We start from the raw sequence: 23,114 nt of genomic DNA, 5'->3' as shown, positions 1-23,114 counted from the left end.
TCAGCTGAAAAGCAATACTTATGTTGAATTGAGTTTGTGCCACAGGATTTTTGAGTTGTTGACAGGAGTGGAAATGTCATGGACTAAGCTAAAATATCTCTGAATATGGCCTCTCAAGCAGAGCAAATATGAATAATTAAACAGTGCACTTGCAGAAGGAAGCTAATAGTTTCAGTTGCTCATCTAAAACAAATCCCGTGTTTCCAAGGCCTCTTCTCCAACTCCTTGGGCCTTCATGCTACCATCTGGCCTCATCTGGAGCATCTGACCTAAGACCTATTTCAGTCTCTAAAACCAACCTCTCCCCTCCCTCAAAACTCAAACACTCACGCTTGGGTTAGAAGGGGTCGACTTCTTCTGGAAAAATTACCATAAAAATGTGAATGTCCAGGGGCCCCTGAAATTTTCCAAAGGCTTTGATAATTCAAATGAATCTCTACATCAGTGGCAACATTAGGGGGAAACAAAGAGTGTCAACGGAGACATGGTTGTAGAGAGAGTGGTATTTCAGAGAAAAGGAGTTGGTCAGAAATAGTTTCTTCTGAAAAAATTTTTAAAAAAGCTTTCTTTCCATTTATTCTGAACTAACAGATCTAACATATAAGCTTAAATCAAATGTGGGGAGTTTTTCCCCACAAATATTCCTGTGGCTAATGAAGCAGGGTAAGAAGCTGCCATGGGCATGTATAGGTCTTCTGAAAGTGAGCTGTTTGTAAACTGGGGATTGCCTGGCTCTTTCATATAGAAAACAAAGATATTCAATATAGATTAACTGGGGCAAGGATGAATCTTATTTTTTCAATGATTTTATAGTTCATTAAATAGAAAAATTATTCCTATTAAAGCACTGTGTTAGACACCAGAATTCTAAAGGAGAATTTAGTTTGTATTAACCTCCATTGTAAAATGCTTGAATACAGAATTGAATACAGATTCATTAATTTAATCACTTCTTATCTTTGATGGTAGGGATACAAAATGAATAAGCTACTCATTAAGGGGCTCACAGTCCAGTGACAGATATATTTTTCTATGCTAACTGAAGAGTTATCATAAAATACCATGATAAGTCTAAGTGTGCAATACCATAATTAATTTGACTTGGTTTTGCAATACGGTTGTCATATTTTGGGGGAAAATTTAGAGAACCTAAAACAGATGACTTTGTCTTAGACTAAGCACTTACCTACCAATCCACACAGAATTTCTCCTCTGTTTCAGTCGCATGACTCAACTGTCACTTAGAACTCTATTTCTGGCTAATAGAATGACTAGATCTATTCTCTGCGGGTGAGTCTAACAGATATCCTCAACACTTTGCAGAGCATCCAACAAAAATGGCCAGGAAGCCTCAGTTGGATGTATAGTAAAATCACCTCATCTGTTTTAGTGCTGGTCTGTTGTTTTAATTAAAACCCTATCAATTTTCTAAGCCAGAAATTATCTAAAGGGAGTACAACTCGGAGGGTTGCTAGGGATTCTATTTTTCACATCCAGGTCCCTCGTGTGGGTAAAGAACCACCTCCAGGGGAAAAGAGCCCTAAGAGTATGGAAGAGTGTGTGTGTGTTCCTGTCTTCCTGCCAGATTTTCTGAATTAAATGGAAAGCAGACCAAGAAGGCATGCCAACTTGAAGAATGGTGGAAACTGCAATTTCACTTAAAGAAGTAGGTGGCAACAGGGCTAGATTAGGACTAAGAAATTGGAATGAAAATGAAGAACACATGAAACATGGAAATATTGAAATCAGAGGTTTTTTCCAGATAAGAAAGGGGCTGCTAAAAATTTGCTGTAGAAACATATGTGAATAAAAATTGTGTCACTCTATAAGATACCTAATGGCACTAATGAACAATCAGAAAACATTAAAGGCATCTGGTGCCTCCCAAAAGGAGGCAGACCTTTGGAGACCCAGGGGGGTGGCCTGAACCTCAGTAAGAGTTAGAAAGGCACTCTGAGCTTTACAAGGTCAGACATTACGGGACCCTGATTTCCACATTCTATCTCTTGTAGTTCAAATCACTTTTATGTACAATATCCAAGTTGAATAAACTATATAAATACATTTTTTAAAGAAGTCTGCTGGTAGGTCACACCAAGTTGTCTTACAAGGTATATTCTCCCAGAGCACCTTACAAGTGCTTCTCCTCTAGGTCAAGGCAGCCTAAATAACATGTAGTTACTTTAAAGAAAACTTGGATTAACTTCCCTAAATACAATCTAAAAAGAGTTTACAATAGTAAATTGATTCTATATATTGGCATCAAAATCCAAGCCAAATAGATTTACTTTAAATGAAATATTAAATGTATACTTTTACTTCTTAAATTTCATTTTTCTTGATTTTAACAGCTAGGCTCAAAGTACATCATTAACTATTGCATGAAAATGGATGAGACAAACCTGCACAGAAGATAAGAATTAAATTCTCTGAGATCGGCAGTCCAAAAATTAAAATTTTCTAGTCATGGTGATTTCCACACTAAGAAAATTTCATCTAAATGAACATTACAATTCATACTTAACAAAAATTATCATGATCATCTCAAGTAATAGATGATCAATACACAAAAACACTCTATGGCTAAGGAGTCACTCTTGCTTTCAAATTAGACACTATTCTTTTAGGTGATAGTTTCAAATAATATTAAATGAACAAGATTTGTCTACAGCAGACAAACCACTTAACATCTTGGTCTCACAGCCTAAGACATGTCCAAGTGTTGCCACAATAGTTATAAACTTACTTAAAAACTCATTCATATTTAAAAGCATAGGAACATATTCAGAATATTTTATCATATAAAAAGTAATGGGTTATGAAATAATATGCACATCATAGTTCCAATCACATAAAAATGTGTCCACAACTAAGTAAATGTTTATACACATTCACACAAATAATATATATACATATCCACAAATAAATGTTTGCAACTGAGACATGCGTATATATGAAAATGACTACAAGAATATACTCCTCAAAAGTACTTATCACACAGTTAAGTGAAATATATGTATATATATGCCTCTATTTTTAGAATTGAACAAACAAAACATTCAAATCAATTTTAAATTCTTTACTTCATTTTTCTATATGAAAATCATTCTCACAAAGTAAGAATTTAGACATTTAAGAATTTAGAATATATTTTAACCAATGCCCTTTCTCCATTTTTTTTTTTTAACCAGGTCATAAGGATGTACCATTCTTGGGACCTAGCAGCATTATCTGGGGAAAAAACAAACAAACAAACAAACTGATAATGCTCTTTTACTCTACTGTGAGCACGGAGTATCAACTTCAGGTTCAAAGGCAGTTACAGAGTAGGGTACACTTTTTAAAAATATCACTAAAACTCTGGTTTATACAGTTCTAAGGCATCGGGTTGAAATTTGACCAGGGTCAAGGGTGATTAGGAATTCTGTGCATTTGCGTAGCTCTTGTTTGTGCATTTTAACAAATATAGCGTTCTTTTTCACTCACTTTGGGGCCTTGTAGTCCTGGTTTTCCCGGAGGACAAATACAGGGAGCTGGAGTTGAACCTACATCACTGGGACCATTGAGGCACTATAAAAACAAAATGAAAATAAACCACATGGGCAGATGTACTTTTATGTATGTGTATGTGTATGTGTCCGTATGTTTGTGTGAAATAGTAAAGATATCTTACATTTACTTTCCAATTTATTTAGCCCAGTGCAATAAGAAATTCCAAATCACAAAAATCTATGAATACTGTGCTCTCCAATTACATAAAAATAGGTTCCATTTGTCTAACATACTTACAGTTGATAGAAGCAAGCTAAACAGTCCCACAATGCAAATATTACCTTAGGAGAATAATAGTATCCAGGCCTACCTCACCATTCTGAAAGAAAAATAACAGATGTGTTTTTAAGCATCTTTTTAATTAAATTTCTAAACCATCTTCCTAATTTACAGATATTTCATTGTCCAGATTCAAGATATAAGTATCAAAACCAGCAAGAACTAAAACATTTGCTTGTAATGAGGCTTAAAAAATTACTCACTTATATTTATGAGCACTATATTTATAGTAAGATAAAAGGAAGGAAATTCACAACAAGGAAGAGCAGAAGGAGAAAATTAAAATGCCAAAGCTGTGGATAGAATGGCCATGCACAAACAAAAATACCTCAAGGTGGGATCTGCATGCTCACTTGAACATGTAAGAATCAGAGAATAAAGCCAAAATGCATCTGAGCAAGTCACAAACTGTTAGCCTTACACTTGATGCTCTTTACTTAAGGAGAGCTTCACACTAAACAATCTATTTCTTACTAAAGAATACACAATTTTACATAGGTTAATAATCTTTCCAAACAATAACAAATTAGATCAGAAAATGAGATGGTGGAAATGAAGATGCAAAAGGTAAACAAGCTACGTGAAGTCACACCTGAGAGTAAGGAAGGAGACATAAAAAGACCAAAAAGTGGATGTGAGAACTCAAAATCTATAATCCAATGCCGTCTTTTATTATATGGGAGAATAGTAATGGTCGAATGTTGTCACAGAAATATCAATAAATAAAGTATATACAATGGCCTCCCAAAATATAGTAACTTATTCTTAAGAAAGATTTATATTCCAAATTACCAAGTATCTAATAGTCATAATACTTAAACAATCACCTATCTAGAAAACTCAGAATGAACCACTGCTAAAAGGCTGCATCTTTGACTTTATCCTAGATCCCTTAAAAGCGTTGCTCTATGTCTTCAAGTTTTTAGAACATGTGGATTCACAAGTTATTCAGTTTGATCAGAAGAAAGCAGATGATGACAGCATGACTATACAAATGGAAAGAACCAGAACAAGAGCTCAAATATGAACCATGTAGGGCTCAAATATCCCTGGGAACCCACACTGTCAAAAAGTTTAACAACATTCAGCCTTATTTCCTTTAGCAACAATATATACTTTTTTTTGCACAGGGGAAAAGAGACTGATTATACACACACACACACAAACACACTCTCACACACATATATAATCAGACTCTGTGACACTTTAGCATATAATGTTTTTTCCTCCTAACACAATAATGAAAATAGCTAAATAAATAGAAAGCTGCTTATATCCTAGAACTATAAGAACATCTCACTTAGGTAAGAACAACAGAAAGGAAACTATATACTCATTACAATTTGAGAAAACATGCTGGTGAACAGGAAAACGAATCATCTCCCACTCTTCAAAATTGTGTGAAGTATTCTATCCACACATAAAATTATGTATAGAAATGTAGTTTACACCCTGGATATCCAAAGAATCCTGTATTTTTCTAGGGAAAGTCTAGCCTTGCTTCACTCAAGTACTGGAACGATCACAACCCAATATAATGTGGAAAAACCACAGTTCTTGTGGTCTTTCACATTTGCACAGGAATACATTATAATTTTATTTCAATTTTGAACTTCAAAAGATGTTTTAATCAATGTAACATTATTTGCATTAATGATTAAGAAACTAAACTATACAGTAATTTAAGCATATCATCTCTTTTTATTTATTGCTTTGAAAGTACTGAATGAAGCAACACATGGGGAAAAATAATTCATCCTACTCACAAATCCGGGGATCTCACACGCTGTCTCTCGGTTGTTCTGTTCTGGGTCACAGTAGATTCGCAACTTTTGGACATCAAACTAGGAACATAAAACCAACTGAGTTAAATTTGAGGCACAAGCTAACTGTTTTATAAGAGTAACTCAGATACACAGAAGTAGCCACTATGTTTAGCAATGGTCTAAGGTTTAGATCACAGCATTGAGCTAAAACAATAAAAATACAAAATTTAAATACCTAACATGCAGCATAAAGATGTGATGCAACATAACTCCTAAGAAAACCTTCCCGAGCACCCAAAAGAAACCTCAAATTTCCTTTGGGAACCCAATGGAGCTTTTTCAGTATCCCTGTATTAGAAATCAGTCTAGAGAGCATTTTCTAGGCCACTTAAAAAGTTTTCCCAGGCTTTCTGCATTTATCCTAAATCTCCACAAATTCCTGATTGCATAGAGTGGGGCTCAAGAGGCCATCTTTAGTTTTGGATGTTTAGAAACCATCATGGAATATTTTGTGATGAGCAGACCCAGCACCTGTTACTATTTAAACATCCACTACAATTTGACATGTTACATTAATCTAAGGCAACCATCCAGGTGACCACACATTTGAATGTCACTGAGTCTTCCCTTAATAGAAACAGAATGGACAAGACACACCTTTTCAAATCAATGATTTTTCAAGAAATGGCTGTCTGTTACATACACATTTTTCAACTCACACATAGATACTCTAATTTACAGAGATATCCAAAAAGGCATGGTTTTGTTTATGAAGAACTCTGACATGCATTTATTTTATTCTCACAGCTGCAAAGAAATTTCTGTAACTCCCACTCACAGCTGTAATCGTTTCCTCTTTTCCAAATTCATTATTTAATCTATACATCTCCTCAGAATATGAAATTAATGTTTCATAAGAATGTAAAACCATATCCTGAACTCAGGGGAACAAAGAAAATTTCTAAGAATTGTTATAAAACTGATCAATTGTGCATTTTCGTACACACACACACACACACACACACAAATTTTGCTAATGAATTAATTACCTTTTGATTAAGTATCTTAAAGAAATTCACAATTAAGCTAAATACAGTTAAACATGATAAATATCACAAAGGACAGCAAAAGTCCATCTTATATAATGCAAAAAGCAAATCATTCTTTATCTACCTGAACAGTTTCTTCTTTCCCAGAGTATTTTCCAATTTGTGTTTGGCCATTGATGAAGATCCCTAAAACTGGATGTAAGGGCTTGTTTTCAACTTGTTGATCATCAATATACAGAGTTATATCTTGTTCTGTTACTAGAAGACGAATTTGATGCCAGCCTTCATCAAATAATGTCTAGAGGAAGAAAGCACGGAATAGACATAAATTCCTAAAAATGTTCTATTTGTTCCCATTCCTTTGCCCCCACCATAAATCTACATCACAGAGACTGGGTGAATCAGATACTAATTCACCCTGACCCAAGCTGGGCCTCAAATGTTACTCACCAATATTTTATTAATTCCTAGTGGAGTTTCCATTACGTATAAAAGTAGTTGTATCAAACCATTTCCTGAAACAACCTCCTCACAAATATGTTCCTAATTTCTGAATCCAAGTGGCTTCTCTCATTCCTCATCCTATTCACTTCATTGCAGCTTTGAACCCTATTGCCCATCCTGCTTGATATTCTCACTCACCTTGCATGACTCCAACCATCTCGATCATCTTCAACTCATTCTCTATGTCTCTGCTTCTATTTCTTCTTTCAATTTCATTCTCTATTTTCTATTCCTCAACCTGCCCTTATATGAGATCATTCCCCAAATCTGTCCTGGACCTTTCTCATTCTCCCCATTGACCATCTCATCCATTCCTACAGGTCAATTATTACTTCTGTGGAATAACTCCCACATCTACATCAATGTCTGGACCTCTTTCCTATATATGGGACCTATAATTCTAATACTGGCTAGAATAATTCTACCAGTACATTTCATAATCGGCCTGACAGAATTAACAATATACCAATTTTTCTACCCCTCCCAATTTCCCCTGGATAATAATAGTGTCCTCAGTTTCTAAACCATAACAATTGTCTTAATTTCCTTCTCTTCCTTCAGTTGCATAAATTCATGATTTCATATATAACCTTATGTATTTCCTAAATTATATAATATGCTATTTGACTATAATTACAGTAATGATCAAAATATGATTGTTTTTATTGTTCTATCTATATTCTGAACATTTGACTTCAAAAACCACTTTTATTTTTAGTTCATTGATTTTATTAAATATATCTTCCTTTTGGGGAAATAAAATGTCCTCTTAACAAATGTGAACTTTGACCTATTATCTACCTGTATTTAATGTTCTCACAAATATGTCTATTATCTCAATATATTGTATGACATGGCAGTGCAAATCAGACCAACATGGACATTAAAACTGTCCAGAACTAAATTCAATTTCTAATGTCATCACTTACTAACTTTGTGACTTTGAGAGGAACGTAATATACTTGAACCTTGGTTTCCCATCTGTGAAATGAGAGCAATAGCTTCTTCCATGGATGGTTATTATAATTAAATGTTCCTGGCACCTAGTAGCAGGCACTGAAAATGTTTAGTTCCCTCCATCCCTTAATCCCATATGGACTAAAAAATAATTGTCCTGTCCTTGTCAGTTAAGCAACATTAAAATATGAAGTCCCTATCTTTTAAGTCAAGTTAAAATTATGGCTTTCTTCCCCCAACACACACAAACCTGATGGTGATTTCCCCATTAACACCATTATCATACTTGAGCATCTTTACCTTAACTTGAGGATCAGCAAAGGTGACCACTTGTGAGCCATTAATTATGCTGGTCGTTGTAAATAATAACACTTTATCCACACCATTTAAGGTAACTGTTATTTGTGGCCTTCCATCAATGGTTAAAATTCTCCATAAATCCCACATTTTCTTGACCTTAAATCTCTGAGTGGAGACAAATACATATGATGGAGGAAGACCTTCTGGGAAAACATTGCTAGAAAAAGAAGAACATGTGTAAGTTTAAAGAATTCTCAACATGTCTACAGACATATTAAAAAAAGATTGTACCAATACATAACATTTACCTTGTGAATTCTGATAAATCAACTTTTGATGTAACTTCATATCCTTTTATCTTCATTGGTGAAAGCTGGATTCTTTTCTTAACCTTTTTCTTTACACCCAACCCTAAAAGAATATCAAACCCTTTCTCATCGCGAGCTGCCACTGGAATTCGTGTTGGGCAGACAGATTCTATAAAGCAAAACCAAAAGCAGTAAAAGTTGACTAATTGTGGCTTGTTTCAACAACAAAAGAAAATCGAGGGAGAAATACTAGGGAACGTTAGAATCATAAAATCTATATATGCATGCAAATGTATATGAATGTATGCAAATGTATTTTCTGACACAACAGGTAGGGAGTGTTTTTGGCACTTGAGAGTGAAGTCTTGTCTTTATTGCCCCTAAAAATAAAAAAGAAATGTAAGAAGAACATTTGTTAATGGAATGTTTTAAGGGTAACACTATGCTGAAGTTTATAATTCACAATACTGAATGTGAAGCAACCTAATACCTGGGGGGCAGGAGAACACTGGGACAGGATTCATGATTCTTATCCAGGATTTGCTATTAGTCACATGACCTTGGATAACTCTCTTAAATTTCTTGGATCTAGGAGATGAACTCTAAGATTCCTTTCTAGCATTCCCAGAATTAGAAGGATAAAAAAATATGTGTTGTTCTTGACATTCTTTCCAATTCTAGCAGTTTATAATTTTACAGCTCAAATTTTGGTTCTATCACTCTGGAAAAAAGCTTAACTGTGGGTCCTTTCTGTCAAAGAAGTTCTTCAAATGGGCCTATTATCTTCTCCATGATTAATCATACTATTATTATATTAAACATATTTATAAATAAGACTTTTCTTAAGAAGAATCATTAAGTTTTCCATTATACAATCATCTATATCTATATAAATTATAAGAATATAACATGCTTTCACTTCCCTGGGAAACTTGTGTCTCAAATTATATGGAAAAATTTATATGGCTGAAATGTTACTAAGCTGTTATACTACAGAAATGTTGCAATATTTCAGGTTTTTCCAAGACCCTTAAAAAACATACAGACCAAACATGACTGCTTATATTTTATAAAGCAGCTAAGAGAATAAAACAAAAATTCTACTACGTGTACTTTAAGATAATCACTCTCTTACAAAACATGTATTTATAACACAATAAAAAGTCATGAAATGGATTTCATTAGCTCAACACATACAATCATCATTTGTACCACAGAATATTGGAAATAAAGGGTTGATATAAATGAAACTAGATAAATTCCTAGGAATGGAGGGATATTTCTCTCTTCGGGTCTTAAGATGTTGAGTTTTGAAGGGACCCAATCAATTACACCCTTCTTCCACTGGTAAGCTTGGAGCTAACTGATGGGGAAATATAGGAATCGGGCAAACAGAAGACGCTGGTTAGATTTGTGATTCAGTGACTTCCATGAACTGCACACCATGATTAACCACAGCCTCCCAGCAATGCAGGGTTGGTTTGTTCTCCACCCCACCTCAGGAGCAAGGCCTGCCCACTAAGCCACTAAGCTCACACATGGTCTAGAGAGGAAACCAGAACATACCAGCTCCACAGACCCAGTGATCCAAAGAAGAGGAAGCCAAAGACACTTTGCCAACCATAAACAGCTACTTTTATCAAACCTACTAATCCGAAATGTATCTCCTCATTCAGTGGTAAGGAGTGAAAATAGGTGGGGAGAGAGAGAGAGGGGAGGAGTTTGTATTCCAAGGTCCCTCCATAGGAAGACATGAGAGACAGGGTAAGAGCTGTCAATAACACCACATGACACAGTTTAAATCATAAATCAATTAATAAAATTAATCTTCCCTGTCATTAGGATGCACATTCTTATTTTGGTGGTGGGGGAAGTACGGGGAGGTATACAGAACAATCTATGATGCCTCACTTCAAATGCAATTGATTTAAAGCTGCAAAAGAAAGACATTTCTGAGAAGAAAATGTTACGCATTCCATCATAAGAATATCCATATTTGAATTGTTGCTTTGATTTGTTTTACAGAAGACAAGTTATAAGCTGTTGGATGAAAAGTCCAGACTTAGACAAGAACTTAAGCCTTTCTCTTAACCTTTCATGAACCTCTGGACTCTCCTCTGTGAAGCAAAAATAATGATCCTCAAAGGGTTTGTCTGAAGATCAAAAATGATGATGTATGTGAAAGTGCTTTGTAACTCCGAAATGGCACACCAAGTGGCAGATAAAGCCAATATTGTGTTCTTTTTCTATAATAAAACCTTTACACTATATTCTAATCCCCCAAATTTTAGAGGAAACAGTGCAGCACATTTCTGAAATGAGGAAAATAAATTAATAGTTACAATGTAGCTGTGTTTTCATTATTACCTGGCACATCTTATTAGGGAAAAATGTATTTTAAAAATTCTAATTTCTTGAAGGAACAATTTTTCTTCCCAATTTGCTCACCTACAAGGAGAACAATAAGATATCCCTACACATGGGAACTGAGAAGGAAAACATAGTTAAAATGCTCAAATATAATTGTATGTTTGCATTTTACCTAGCTATAAGAAACAGGTAAAAGAAAGTTTCCATATATAAAATGCTACTTTGTTTATTAATCAACAATTTTTGTACAAACTTCAGGGGAAACAGAGGTAAATAATTAACTTCTCCATTGTGTAGGGAAAAGAAATATATGAATATGCATACAAGCACATCCTGAGAGGAGAAAAGAAACTGAAAATAAAAATTGGAACTTGAAAGTTAGAATTTTAAGTGCCAGGAAAATCAAATGCTAAGAGAGACTCAGTTGGGAACTTGCCAGAACACCTACAATTGGTAAGTAAAACAACTAAGATAAACCGAGTTAGTTAAAGGAGTGCATGCAGGAGCAAGGACAAAAAAAATCCACAGACTTAAGTTCACAAATGATTTTCTACACAGACTACACAGTTATAAGTACATTTTACTCCCCTAGATTCAGAAAGTATTTGGAATAGGACTGCTTTCTGGGATGAGTACAGATTACTCCGTTTATTTTAAGCAATGCAGTCCAAAAATACTTTTCTGTTAAATCTCAGGGCTTATTTATTAGCATAATTCAGCCTTACTGAGAGCATACAAAATGAGTTTTATTTAAAATCCTGCCAAGGACAGGGACATGAAAACTATATATCTTAAGTCTAAGCAGGGCAATAAAATGTGTCCAGCTACACCTTTCTAATTATAAATTAATGTCACAGGAGCACTAATGAACATGTCATATCATATCTACCTAGCTTATTCCATCCTATTCAATCCACTTCTACATTGCCGGATTGTTTGCATATCACTCTTCTCCAGAAGTTATGTATTATTGCTCAGATAGTTGCCTCCTGACCTCTAGGCTTTGCCCCTCTTGAGCAAGTCAACACCATATACTCTTTTAAGAAATAGATAGATATACCACTTCATCTAAAAGTCAAAATGGGACATGGAAACAGGAACATGGAAAATGGAACAGTAAGAATATACAGGCAATTTTCTAGAGCCTGCTAACTACCCACTACTTACACACAGGGAAATTCAACACACCTGAATCAAAATGTTGGTCCTGAGACCTAGCACTTCAAGCCACAGGCTGGTGGAAGCCTTTCAAGACACCTGAGGAAGATATCTTCTAGGACACCAAGGGAAATGACTTTCACCCTCTTAAATCTGTTGCACCAAACCCATGCCTGGTTGACTCAAAAAAGGAACAGAATGAATAACATCAGCAAAATGGTGAAATAGGAAATCCCAGCCCACATTCTCCCAAAGAAACACTGATTTAACAATAATATATGGACAAAAATACCTTTACGAGTCCTCCAAATTCCACTTAGCAAGTTGAGGTATGCCAGGTGAGCACAGAGCCAAGAACAGTCACATTTGAACAGGTAATAAGAATAATTTCACTTTACTCACATCAACTCGACATTTTCATTCATTTCTATCCCTCCTCCAAGCCTGAACAAATAAGTGCCAGAAGAGAATGCCCTGGCTTGTGGCATTCTTCCTCAGGGGGAAGAGAACAGTGATGTATTCAATGCTCCAGCTTTTCAGAGGGCTGCCCAAGAGACCAGTGTCTACCTCACTTCATTTGGAGGCACTAAAGGAACTGGAACTATGCAGATGCCTGGGCACTGCTGAGAAGAAAGAAGAATGGTGGGTGGCATGTTGTGGATGGCATGGCTCAGCATGATCAGGAAAAAACACAAACCTTGAAGCTTCTCCCACAGGAGGAAGAGAAAAGAATGGAGGATGTATTCAGCTCCCAGCTTTTCAAAGGGCTGACTGAGGGGATGATATCAGTCTTGCCCCAGGATGATGACAAGGAATCAGCATGGATACCTGGTGGCCATGGAGAACAAGGGAGAGCAGGGAAACTTGTGGCTAAAGAACAAGAGAATATAAGTGCTGCAGGCAGATATCAAAGGGAGTGAAATTATGAGCTCTTGAAAAATAATCCATTAGCCTCTAATTAAGAAACTATTCACACAGGCCCAGTTTATGAGAACAGTAAAACAGTAAGGGTGGTATGCAAATCACTTTTAATTCTGATATAGAAGTTAAAGACAAATGTATAAACAGTAACCATAATTGTAAAAATATAAGAGGATGTAACTGGTGACATCAATAAAGTGTGAGGGGGGACAGGAAGAAACAAAAATGTAGACTATTTTTATGTGATAGAAGGTACACTGTTATCAGCTAAAATAAATTGTTATATAACAGTGTGATGCTTTATGTAACTCCCATGTTAACCACAAAGAAATTATCTATAAAGGGTATATACACAAAAATGAGAAATGAATGAAAATGTCAAGTTTATTTTCCAACCACAGTGGAATGAAACTAGAAATTAATAGTAGGAAGAAAACTGGAAAATCCACAAATGTGTGGGAATTAAACAACATGCTCCTGAACAACCGCTGAATCAAAGAAACCATAAGGGAAAATATCAGAATAGAAATATCAAAAATAAAAATAGAAAATATCTTGAGAGAAACAAAAACTAAAATATGACATACCAAAACTTATGGAATGCAGCAAAAGCAGTACTAAGATGGAAATTTACAGTGGTAAACATTTACATTAAAAAGAGTAAAGATCTCAGACTACTGAACCTTATGTGTCAAGGAACCACAAAAAAGAACAAACTAAGCCCAAAATTAGTGTAAAGGAGGGAAAAATTAACATTAGAGTGGAAATAAATGAAGTAGAGCATAGTGAAACAATAAAAAAAAGATAAAATTAAGGTAAGAGTTGGTTTTTTTTAAAGATCAACAGAACTGAAAAATCCTTATCCAAATTAACAAAAAAAGGAAGAAGATTCAAATAAAATTAGGAATGAAAGAGGAGACATTACAACTGATACCACAGATATACAAAGGATCATAAGAGATCATAATTATATACCAACAAATTTGATAAGCTAGAAGAATTGGATACATGTCCAAAATATATGACCCACCAAGACTGAATCATGAAGAAACAGAAAATCTGAACAGATCTGTAAGGATACTGAACCAGTAATCAAAAATCTCCCAACAGAGAAAAGCTCAGGATCAATTCTCCACAGTGGTGAATTCTACCAAACATTTTAAGAATTCATGTCAATCCTTCTCAAATTCTTCTAAAAAAAACTGAATACCTCTAAACTCTTTTTATGAGGCCAGCAGCACCCTGGTATCAAATCCAGAAAAAGACACTACCAGGAAAGAAAACTACTGGCCACTATTCCTGATGAACACACATGCAAAAATCCTCCACAGAATGCTAGCATTCAACAGCATTTCAAAAGGATAAAAAGGATCATACACTATGACCAAGTGGGATTTATCCTTGGGAAACAAGGATGGTTCAATTATGAAATCAATCAACATGATATCCCAAATGAAGATAATTAGGGATAAAAAGTCATATGATCATCTCAACAGATGCAGAAAAAGCACTTGACAAAATTCAACACACTTTCATGATAAAAACTCTCAACAAAGTGGCTATAGGAGGAATTTCAACGTTATAAAGGCCATATATGAAAAGCCAACTGCTTACTTCATACTCAGTGGTGAAAACTGAAACTTCTTCCCCTAAAATCAGGAACAAGACAAAAGACACACACTCTTACCACTTCCATTCAATATAGCACTGGAAGTACTAGCCAGAACATCAAAACTAATAAAATACTAAGGAATAAATTTAACCAAAGAGATGAAACACTTGAATGATGAAAACTTCAGCACACTGCTACAAGAAATTAAAATCACAAACAACTGAAAAGACATCTCATGCCCATAAACTAGAAAACATAATATTGTGGAAATGACCGTTTCACCCAAAATGATCTACAGATTCAATTGAATCACTATCAAAATCCCAACAGCCAGTCACAGAAGGAAAAATACTGCAGGATTCCATTTTTATGAAGTACCTAAAGTAGTAAAACTCTTAGAAACAGGAAGTAGATTGGTGGTTGCCAGGGTTGAGGGGAAGGGGGAAATAGGTGTCACTGTTCAATAGACATAGAGTTTTTCAGTAACACATTGTGAAAAAGTTCTAGATAGCTACAACACTGTACTTTTAGTTAACAATACTGTACTGTACACTTAAAATGTATTAATAGGGTAGATCAGTATTTTTTACAATTTTTTTAAAAAAGAAAAAAACCAAGACATTCATAGAGATGAACTAATCCATGTGGAACAAAGAGGCAAATAGTTTTGTTTGTTGTGGCTCACCCATAGCAGAGTATAAAAAATGAGCTGTATGAGGAGATGGTAATCCTATATGCTAAGCCCCTCAAAGTAGATGTTAATTATTTGTGCCCCAAAAAAGTCAGTTAGCCACAGGATTTAAAGAAAAATTACATGGTTTGAGGCTGCTGTAATGTAGAATGCATTAATTTAGTGCATTAATCTTATAAAGTCAAGTGCAAAAAAGTCCATATATTCCATATGTACAATTTTAAAAACTATGTTTTAAAAGATAGCTATTGTACAGCACACATGTGAACTGAATAAACACAGACATTACTTACATTCTTTTTTGAGTGTGGATGAAGAATATTTGGCAAATCTGATTTGTTTTTCTTTTACAGATTGTACATTTTAGCTGAAAGGCTTTTTTTACTCCTTTTAAGCACAGTTACTCTTTCAGGTATAATTACATTATTTAAATAGAGATAATGCACTTACCAAAATATTTATTTACAGAAAAAGTCTCTGAAGCAAATACAGAATAGACATATTTAATCAAATTTATATTTTAGGATAAAAATGAGTGGTAAGTACAATTTTACCATGAAAAGTCTAATTTTAATAATGAAATATACCTACCTTCAAAACCAAAGAATTCTACCTCATCTGACAACATACTAAACATTTATACATGTCAATTATTCCTCAGTAAAACTGGAAAAAAGCCTAAATCCCTCTGGCCTGTTCAAAATGACAAAAGTCAACCCAGTCTTACCGCTGGAGACTCATAAAAAGAGTAACTGTGGTGACAATTTATGCGTACTATAGGACATTTAAAAAACTTTGATCAAAGAAAATTCTTACTTTCCTTTACTTCTTAAATAAATAATCTAGAAAAAATTTTAATATCTTTCTTTACCATATTCCCCAAAAAATATGAAGAAGAAAAAGGTAGTTAATTTGTTTTCTAAGCTACAATGATTTGAAATTTTTTCTATCAAATGTGAACCAATCTATTTCTGGACTTTTGTAGGTAAATTAAAGCAAAGCCTTTCCAATTTTCATTAATGTCTTTATTTTTAGGTACATGGTATATTGAATACCTATAATATGAAAAATAAAGATATGAAAATAAATTACTCTCTCCCAAAATAATCTGACTATAGGCATATTTATACCCCAATAAGGTTAATGCTTTCCAAAAATTAGAACTTTCCCATACTATGGAGTTATCATTAACATTAAGTTACATTTTATGGAATGATATAAACATAATTAATTGATTGTTAAATGTTATATTCTCAAATGTTCTCTTAGTCCTGGTAGGAGTTTAAGTGTAAGTGTAATTTTTAACATTTTCCAGAGCTTTAAAAATGTTAGTAATTTGCCCTTTGTTTCCTTGAAGAAATGAGAAATTTCCATTCAGAATTATGTACAAGAATATTCATTGTTACTTATATTTTTAAAAACTTAAAAATGAACTAAACATACAAAAATAGAGAAATTATTAAATGAAGTATCTTAGGAGAATGTATGCCAACATGTTCATAGTGTATGATAATTATACACACAATAATAGAATATATAATAATATGGAAATGGAGTATGAAATTATATATACAATATTATCCTTATTTGGGCATATGAATAAACTCTCACACACACTGAAGTAAAAAAAGAAAAAGACTGGAATGAAAAAGACAGAAACTCACTAACAGGAATGACATGATCATGTGTGGTTTACATATATTTTTACTCTTTCTGTATCTTTTTTCTACCATTTCTACAATAGACATGTTGTAATTCTAAGGACAAATGACAAATACAATGAAATATTACATTTTCCAACTGTAGATGTCATAAGAAAGGAATTGTCTTCAAAACAAAATTTATGCAGAATAAATATAACACAAAAATTTGTCCTCAGCATAAATATGACATAAATAATTTGACATTAAACAAAATTATGTGCACTAGACCAAATGAACAGGTTATACCAAAATATAAGAAAGTGCCATTATTTATTTCCAAATTCTAGAAAGGCTTACCTTCACAGAGTTTCTGCTTCATCACCTCCCTTATTTTGGATATTGCAAAATAGTCTTCCACATAAAACACATAAGTAGATGAAGGCTTATTGGCAATAGCTCTCAGTTCCGCATCTTCTGTTTCTGAACCAACGCCAATGGCAAATAACGTTATCTGACTTTCCCTTGCTGCTTCTGCGGCATCCTTGACTTCATCTTGGGACTTACCATCCGTGAGCACTACTGCTATCTTGGTCAGAAATCGGGAGGACTTGGCAAAAAGGTAATCGAGTGCAAACTGGATGGCCTTCCCGGTCCTTGTATTTCCTCCTAGGTAGTGGATGGATTCCACTGCCGCCATCAAATTCTCTCCCGAATCGTGGCTTCCCAGGGGAATCTCCAGTACGGGATAGTCACTGTACTGGACCACGCCAACCTGAATAAACTTTGGTCCTATGTCAAAGTTCTTTGTAATATTGACAAGCCACTTTTTCACTATTTCAAAGTTTTCTGGGCCGACGCTGTAAGAGCCATCCAAGATGAAAACTAAATCTGTCGGAGCAGTACGACAACCTGCGTGAGAAAGAAAACCATCAGAGCAAATCTGCTGTAAAAAAGGCAAAAAGATTTGTGTATCTGATCACCATGACATCACTTGAAATATCTTACAATTTTATATGTCGATAGTATCTCAATAAAGCTGAAATTAAAAAAAAGAAAAAGGTAACAGTAAGCACTGCATAGGAGCTTTATGAAGATTGAGATACACTGTCTACCTCATGAAAATTCTTTATAAAAGAGGGCTATTAGTTTTTCTTGAATTTTTTAAATTTTTTTTGTCTTATTTTAAGAATTAATGATTCTGCTTTTTTGTAGGAAATAAAAAGTCCACCTGCATATGAATATGTAATCTAAATATCTCTTTGTTGGGGTAGGTATTACCATAAAGCAACATTTTATTCCATTTTTTCCATTGAATAAATGAAAGCACACAAATCAAAGAAAGAAATGCATGATTTTCAGCTATATACTAAATTATTATTCTAAGTTATCAATGAAATATGTTTTAGTTTTATAAATATTTGTGAAAATATATATAAACTAATGAATGAGGGAAAGGAATTAAACTTTCTGCCAACTTCAAGACTCAACTAGCTAATAAAATTCTTTGATGTAGTTGATAAAAGTTAAATGAGTGAACATCACCAAAGCAGTCACTCTTACACACAAACAAGATGAGTTTTTAAAGATCTGATCTCTTATCTTTAGCCAATCATGTAGTCAAAACATTAGCTTGTGCTAAATAAACGTATGTTCAAGGTTTAAAACTTCCTTTCTTTCTCCGTTGAGACAAATATTCTTGTTTCAAGACACAAGGAAATATGTATGATCAGCATATCTTAGAGTTCTATTGAAGGAAAAAAAAAGACTATCTTTGGTGCAAGTTATACCTAAACAAGTTCTAAACACTTGTGAAAAGAAAAAGAAAAAAATCAAACTCTTTTTTCCACAGTACACAAAATGCTTCTAACCATATTCATTTTTCAGTATATGTATACTGAATACCTGCTCTGTGCCTGGTACCACACTAAATACTGGCTTCAAAGATACATAAGCTACCTCAAAAAGGTCAAAGTCTAGTAAGACAGACAACTGGCTGTTCAGGGAAAGTACACAGTATTATGAGAACATTTAAGAGGGAGTAGCGACTTAACTGTGGGAAGTCAGCTGTGGGAAAACTGATAGGCAACCTAAGATCTGAAAGGAGAGCGTCAGCCGGCAGAAGAGGAGGACTTTCTAATCGGAGGGAACAGCAAGTGCAAAGATCCAGAGATGAGAGACAGACATAGCCTAAAAGACAAACTGGTTTGTCTGGGCAATTCCAATAGTTTGATATGGCCAGTAGGGTGTACAGGAAGGAACAGTTGTACTTGCCACCATCTTTAACTTCTGCACTCAACGCAGAAAAATACTACTGTTTATGGCCCATATGATAAGGATCACATGTCCCTGAAGACGTTGAGTTAGAAGAAGATGGGAAGAGGCAAGGTAATATTATAGCAATTCTAAGTCTTGTGTTTTTACTCATTTTAGTGGTCTCCCTTCAGTAGTGATCAGATGCCCAATTTAAAGTTATAACAAGGATGATTTATTTTCTGTATATATTGCAAATGACATATCATAATTGCACAGGATGGTACTGGAGAAAAAATTGTTTAGTGACAGTATTTCTGCATGGCATTAGGAGTAAATCAATCAATCTATGAGTTAATCAAAACAGTCTCTCGTCACCTTCTTCATTCCCTCCTTTCCTCTTCTTTCCCTTTCCATTCTTTTCCCTATTTTTGTCTGCTTACATATCTGGATGATGATAAGGCTTACATGAAGAGACCTCAATTTTACAGTTATTCAACTCATCTGTCACAGTAACCAGCAAAAATAAACACAATTATCCACTGAACATATGTAAGAGCCAAGAAGTTACCAAAAAAAAACCAAACTGCCACAAAATGCATTTGTCTCAAAAATGTAACTGTGATTATGATGTTACTCCCAAGGTGCTATGTGGCAGGTGGTGCTGAAGTACAGAAGGGCACAAGGGACACTATTCCAATGACCACCGCCAGGGTTTAAGGTAGGGCCAGCAGAAATGGAACTCTGCCCAGAAGCAAATTTTCTAAATGAAGGGAATGCAGTTCTGTTATTTTTGGAAGCTGGACTGGGATTGCAAGGTTATGCTTTTACTGGGGTTTTGTGGGAGAGACAAAAGGACAGGAAAGTTGTGTTTGCAGAGCTCTTCAATGTTGCCCTTCCTAAATACTAAGAAACTCATTACTGCCTGAACCTGCTGGTGTTTGTGTACAAGTTGAGTCAGTGGTTATAAACTCTTATAAGGTTATTCTTGGCCCTTCCTACCCCTTTCCAGAGCCATGGAGCATATATTTCATAACTGCAAGGTTAGCCAAGAGCATGGGTACAAAAGCAAATACTGCCACTTATAAACCCTAGACAAAATACCACTCCAAAAGACCTCCTTCTCGGTGAGATGAATCACCAGTGCCACAGAGAAGGAAGGGACTGAAGATCAAAAGCATAGTTCAAATCTCTAACCAGCTATACAACACTACATAAGACCCTTAAATTTGGGGAATCTTCTCATTCAAAAAACAGAGAAAAGAGTATCTACCTTCCATAGTCCTTGGATGGATTAAAGTATAAAAATGTCATAGAAACATAAATATTATTGTTTTAATAAACTTTAAGCCGGGTTGAATCAAGTTGTCAAACCATCTGATTTAACTGTTATGGAGTCCATAATTAATTTATTAACTTTAAAATATAAATATAAGCAAACTTTTTGAAAAGAAGTATGATATCTACAAATGATGATTGTGTGGCAGAACTATAATTAATATAGTTCACGTTCTCTAATATAAGCTTTCCTATAGGCAATCAGAATAATAATCACCATTAAAGAGATGTCACTGTACAAAACCATTTATATGCATTATCTCATTTACATGCATTATCTCATTATCTTTCTGAGATAATCTTATAGGATGGTCCTGATACCAAACCATCCTATGAGGTAGGTATTTTCTTTATCTCCATATCACTAAACTCATAAATGGACAGACTGTTTATTCCAAAGCCTGATGGGTTAATAAACAATTACCATAGAATTTTCTCAAAATTACCTCTTACAGAAGTTTTTCCTCTCAGTTAATATGTAACATAGTCATTCATTTATTTAGGGAATTACAGCATAAAGACAATAAGAATAAGATCCTTAAGGCCCTTGTTTGAGTGCCCCAAATTTGATTTCCACAAGCAATTCATTGATAACAAAAAGGGACAATGATGACAGTTCTTACTTGATCTTATTTCCCCATCTTCAGCTAGTACAGAATTCTGAAGAAGCAGGACCAAAACTATCCAAAGAAATGTAATATGGTGAGCCATGTTTCTGTTTTCTTTATAGTATTTCGGTTTTAGGATTCCTAAAAAGGAAAAAGAAAAACAGTAAAGTTATATATTAGAAAGATAAAGACAAACACCTAGCCATTAGAAGTTTGAAGTTTTTAATTACAATACCTAGCTGGAATACAGTTAATTTTTACTATCCTTAGAATTGATTTATATGTCCAAAATAACCACATTTTAACATACTAATACAAGAGAACAATGAACAGGAACTGAGGAAAACTATTAAGTCTTTTAATTCATAATTATCTTGGAAAAGTATAAACTTTTCCAACACATTGGACCTTGCTCAAAATATTTACTAGAATTCTTCCATTTAGCATAGATCTAGAGCCTTATCACATTCTTTTCATTATCTCAGTGGTAGCAAACATTCTTCTTTTAAATATAGATTAGCATTTAAGAAACACACAAAGGGTATCTAGTAAAAATATTTATATAATTAAGCTGAGTGATAGGATTTAATTACTTTATTGGCATGTAATTATAAACATTAAGATACATTTTATTTGATTCATAAACATTCAGTTATATGTCTTCTAAGTTAGTCCAAGGATTCCACTTCCAGTTAGAATGTGGAAAGTTGCAAGAGACTTTCCACTCCCAACAATGAGAACATGCCAGATAAATTATAAAACTATAGTCTCTTTAAGCCTAGTAGAAAAGACAGAATTTAAAGAAACTTAAATGGAACACATTCCAAAAGTTATTAATGCTTTATAAGATAGAGAAGATTTAGGGCTGCTTCTGTCCGTAGCAGAAGGGGATTCCTCCTCAGGAGGAGGAATTTGCCAAGGCATGGGAGAAACCAGTCAAAGCTAGTGTGACAAATTAGAATCCTGAGGGTCCCTAGCCACAGAGCAAGTATACCCCCAACCAGCAGTTCTTTCCCATGAGCCTTAACTGAATGCATGGAGGAGATATACAATACAGAGGAAGTTGAGAGTAGTACAAAACTGCCTAAAGAGATACTTCTCCCTCTGTTCAGGTACCCAGGAATTCTTCAAATACAAGTCCCTGGCTTCCTAAAGTCTGGGGAAGAAGCAACAGAACTGCAAGATGTCCCCCTCCAAGGCACTCCAGTCCTTCACTATAACAGAGAGAGAGATCTCAAAAAGTAGAAACCAAAGGATGAACAAGAGAGAAAAAATAGAAGTCAGAAATGTAAAAGGCTGGTTCATACTGACAAGCTGAAAGGAATATCCCATGGAATTCCCAAGATATGAGAAGTAAGTAAATTTAATTTCTGACCAGGGGAAAAAGCACCCACTTTAAGCAGATCGAGGGATGACCTAAATATCACAAATATCTAATGGGGTTTGTAAAAAGGCCATGATGAATATGTTAAAGGATCTAATGAGTAAGTTAGAAAACTATAAAACTATGAAAGATCAGAGGGGGAGCCAAGATGGTGGCATGAGTAGAGCAGCAGAAATCTCCTCCCAAAACCATATATATTTTTGAAAATACAACAAAGATAACTCTTCCTAAAAGAGAGACCAGAAGACACAGGACAACATCCAGACCACAACCACACCTGCGAGAACCCAGCACCTCACGAAGAGGGTAGGATACAAGCCCTGGCCCAGCTGGACCCAAGCGCCCCAGACCCCAGCTCCGGGAGGGAGGAGAGGAGTCAGAGCAGGGAGGGAGAGGGAGTCCAGGACTGCTAAATAGCCAGCCC

At 34.7% G+C, this 23,114-nt stretch overlaps 1 protein-coding gene across 3 annotated transcripts in view; it reads right to left on the bottom strand.

Annotated features, from left to right (window-relative positions):
* COL21A1 (collagen type XXI alpha 1 chain) overlaps positions 1-23,114 on the bottom strand; it is a 178,048-nt gene that overhangs the window by 99,743 nt on the left and 55,191 nt on the right. For 2 of the 3 annotated variants that reach the window (XM_057494381.1, XM_057494380.1), the window contains 7 exons: positions 21,322-21,447; positions 17,468-18,019; positions 8,716-8,884; positions 8,408-8,624; positions 6,771-6,944; positions 5,598-5,675; positions 3,487-3,570 (listed from right to left, as the gene is read on the bottom strand). In XM_057494381.1, the coding sequence (XP_057350364.1) occupies positions 3,487-3,570; positions 5,598-5,675; positions 6,771-6,944; positions 8,408-8,624; positions 8,716-8,884; positions 17,468-18,019; positions 21,322-21,409 (1,362 nt within the window). In that variant the 5' untranslated portion in view covers positions 21,410-21,447. Of the gene's footprint in view, positions 1-3,486; positions 3,822-5,597; positions 5,676-6,770; positions 6,945-8,407; positions 8,625-8,715; positions 8,885-17,467; positions 18,020-21,321; positions 21,448-23,114 lie in introns of those variants that run through there. The other variant, XM_057494382.1, reaches the window with a different exon arrangement.

The sequence above is a fragment of the Manis pentadactyla genome, chromosome 16 (assembly GCF_030020395.1).
Source record: "Manis pentadactyla isolate mManPen7 chromosome 16, mManPen7.hap1, whole genome shotgun sequence".
Taxonomy (NCBI): Eukaryota; Metazoa; Chordata; class Mammalia; order Pholidota; family Manidae; genus Manis; species Manis pentadactyla.
Note: the sequence above shows the minus strand (reverse complement) of the source record. Positions and strands in the feature narration are given on the sequence as shown.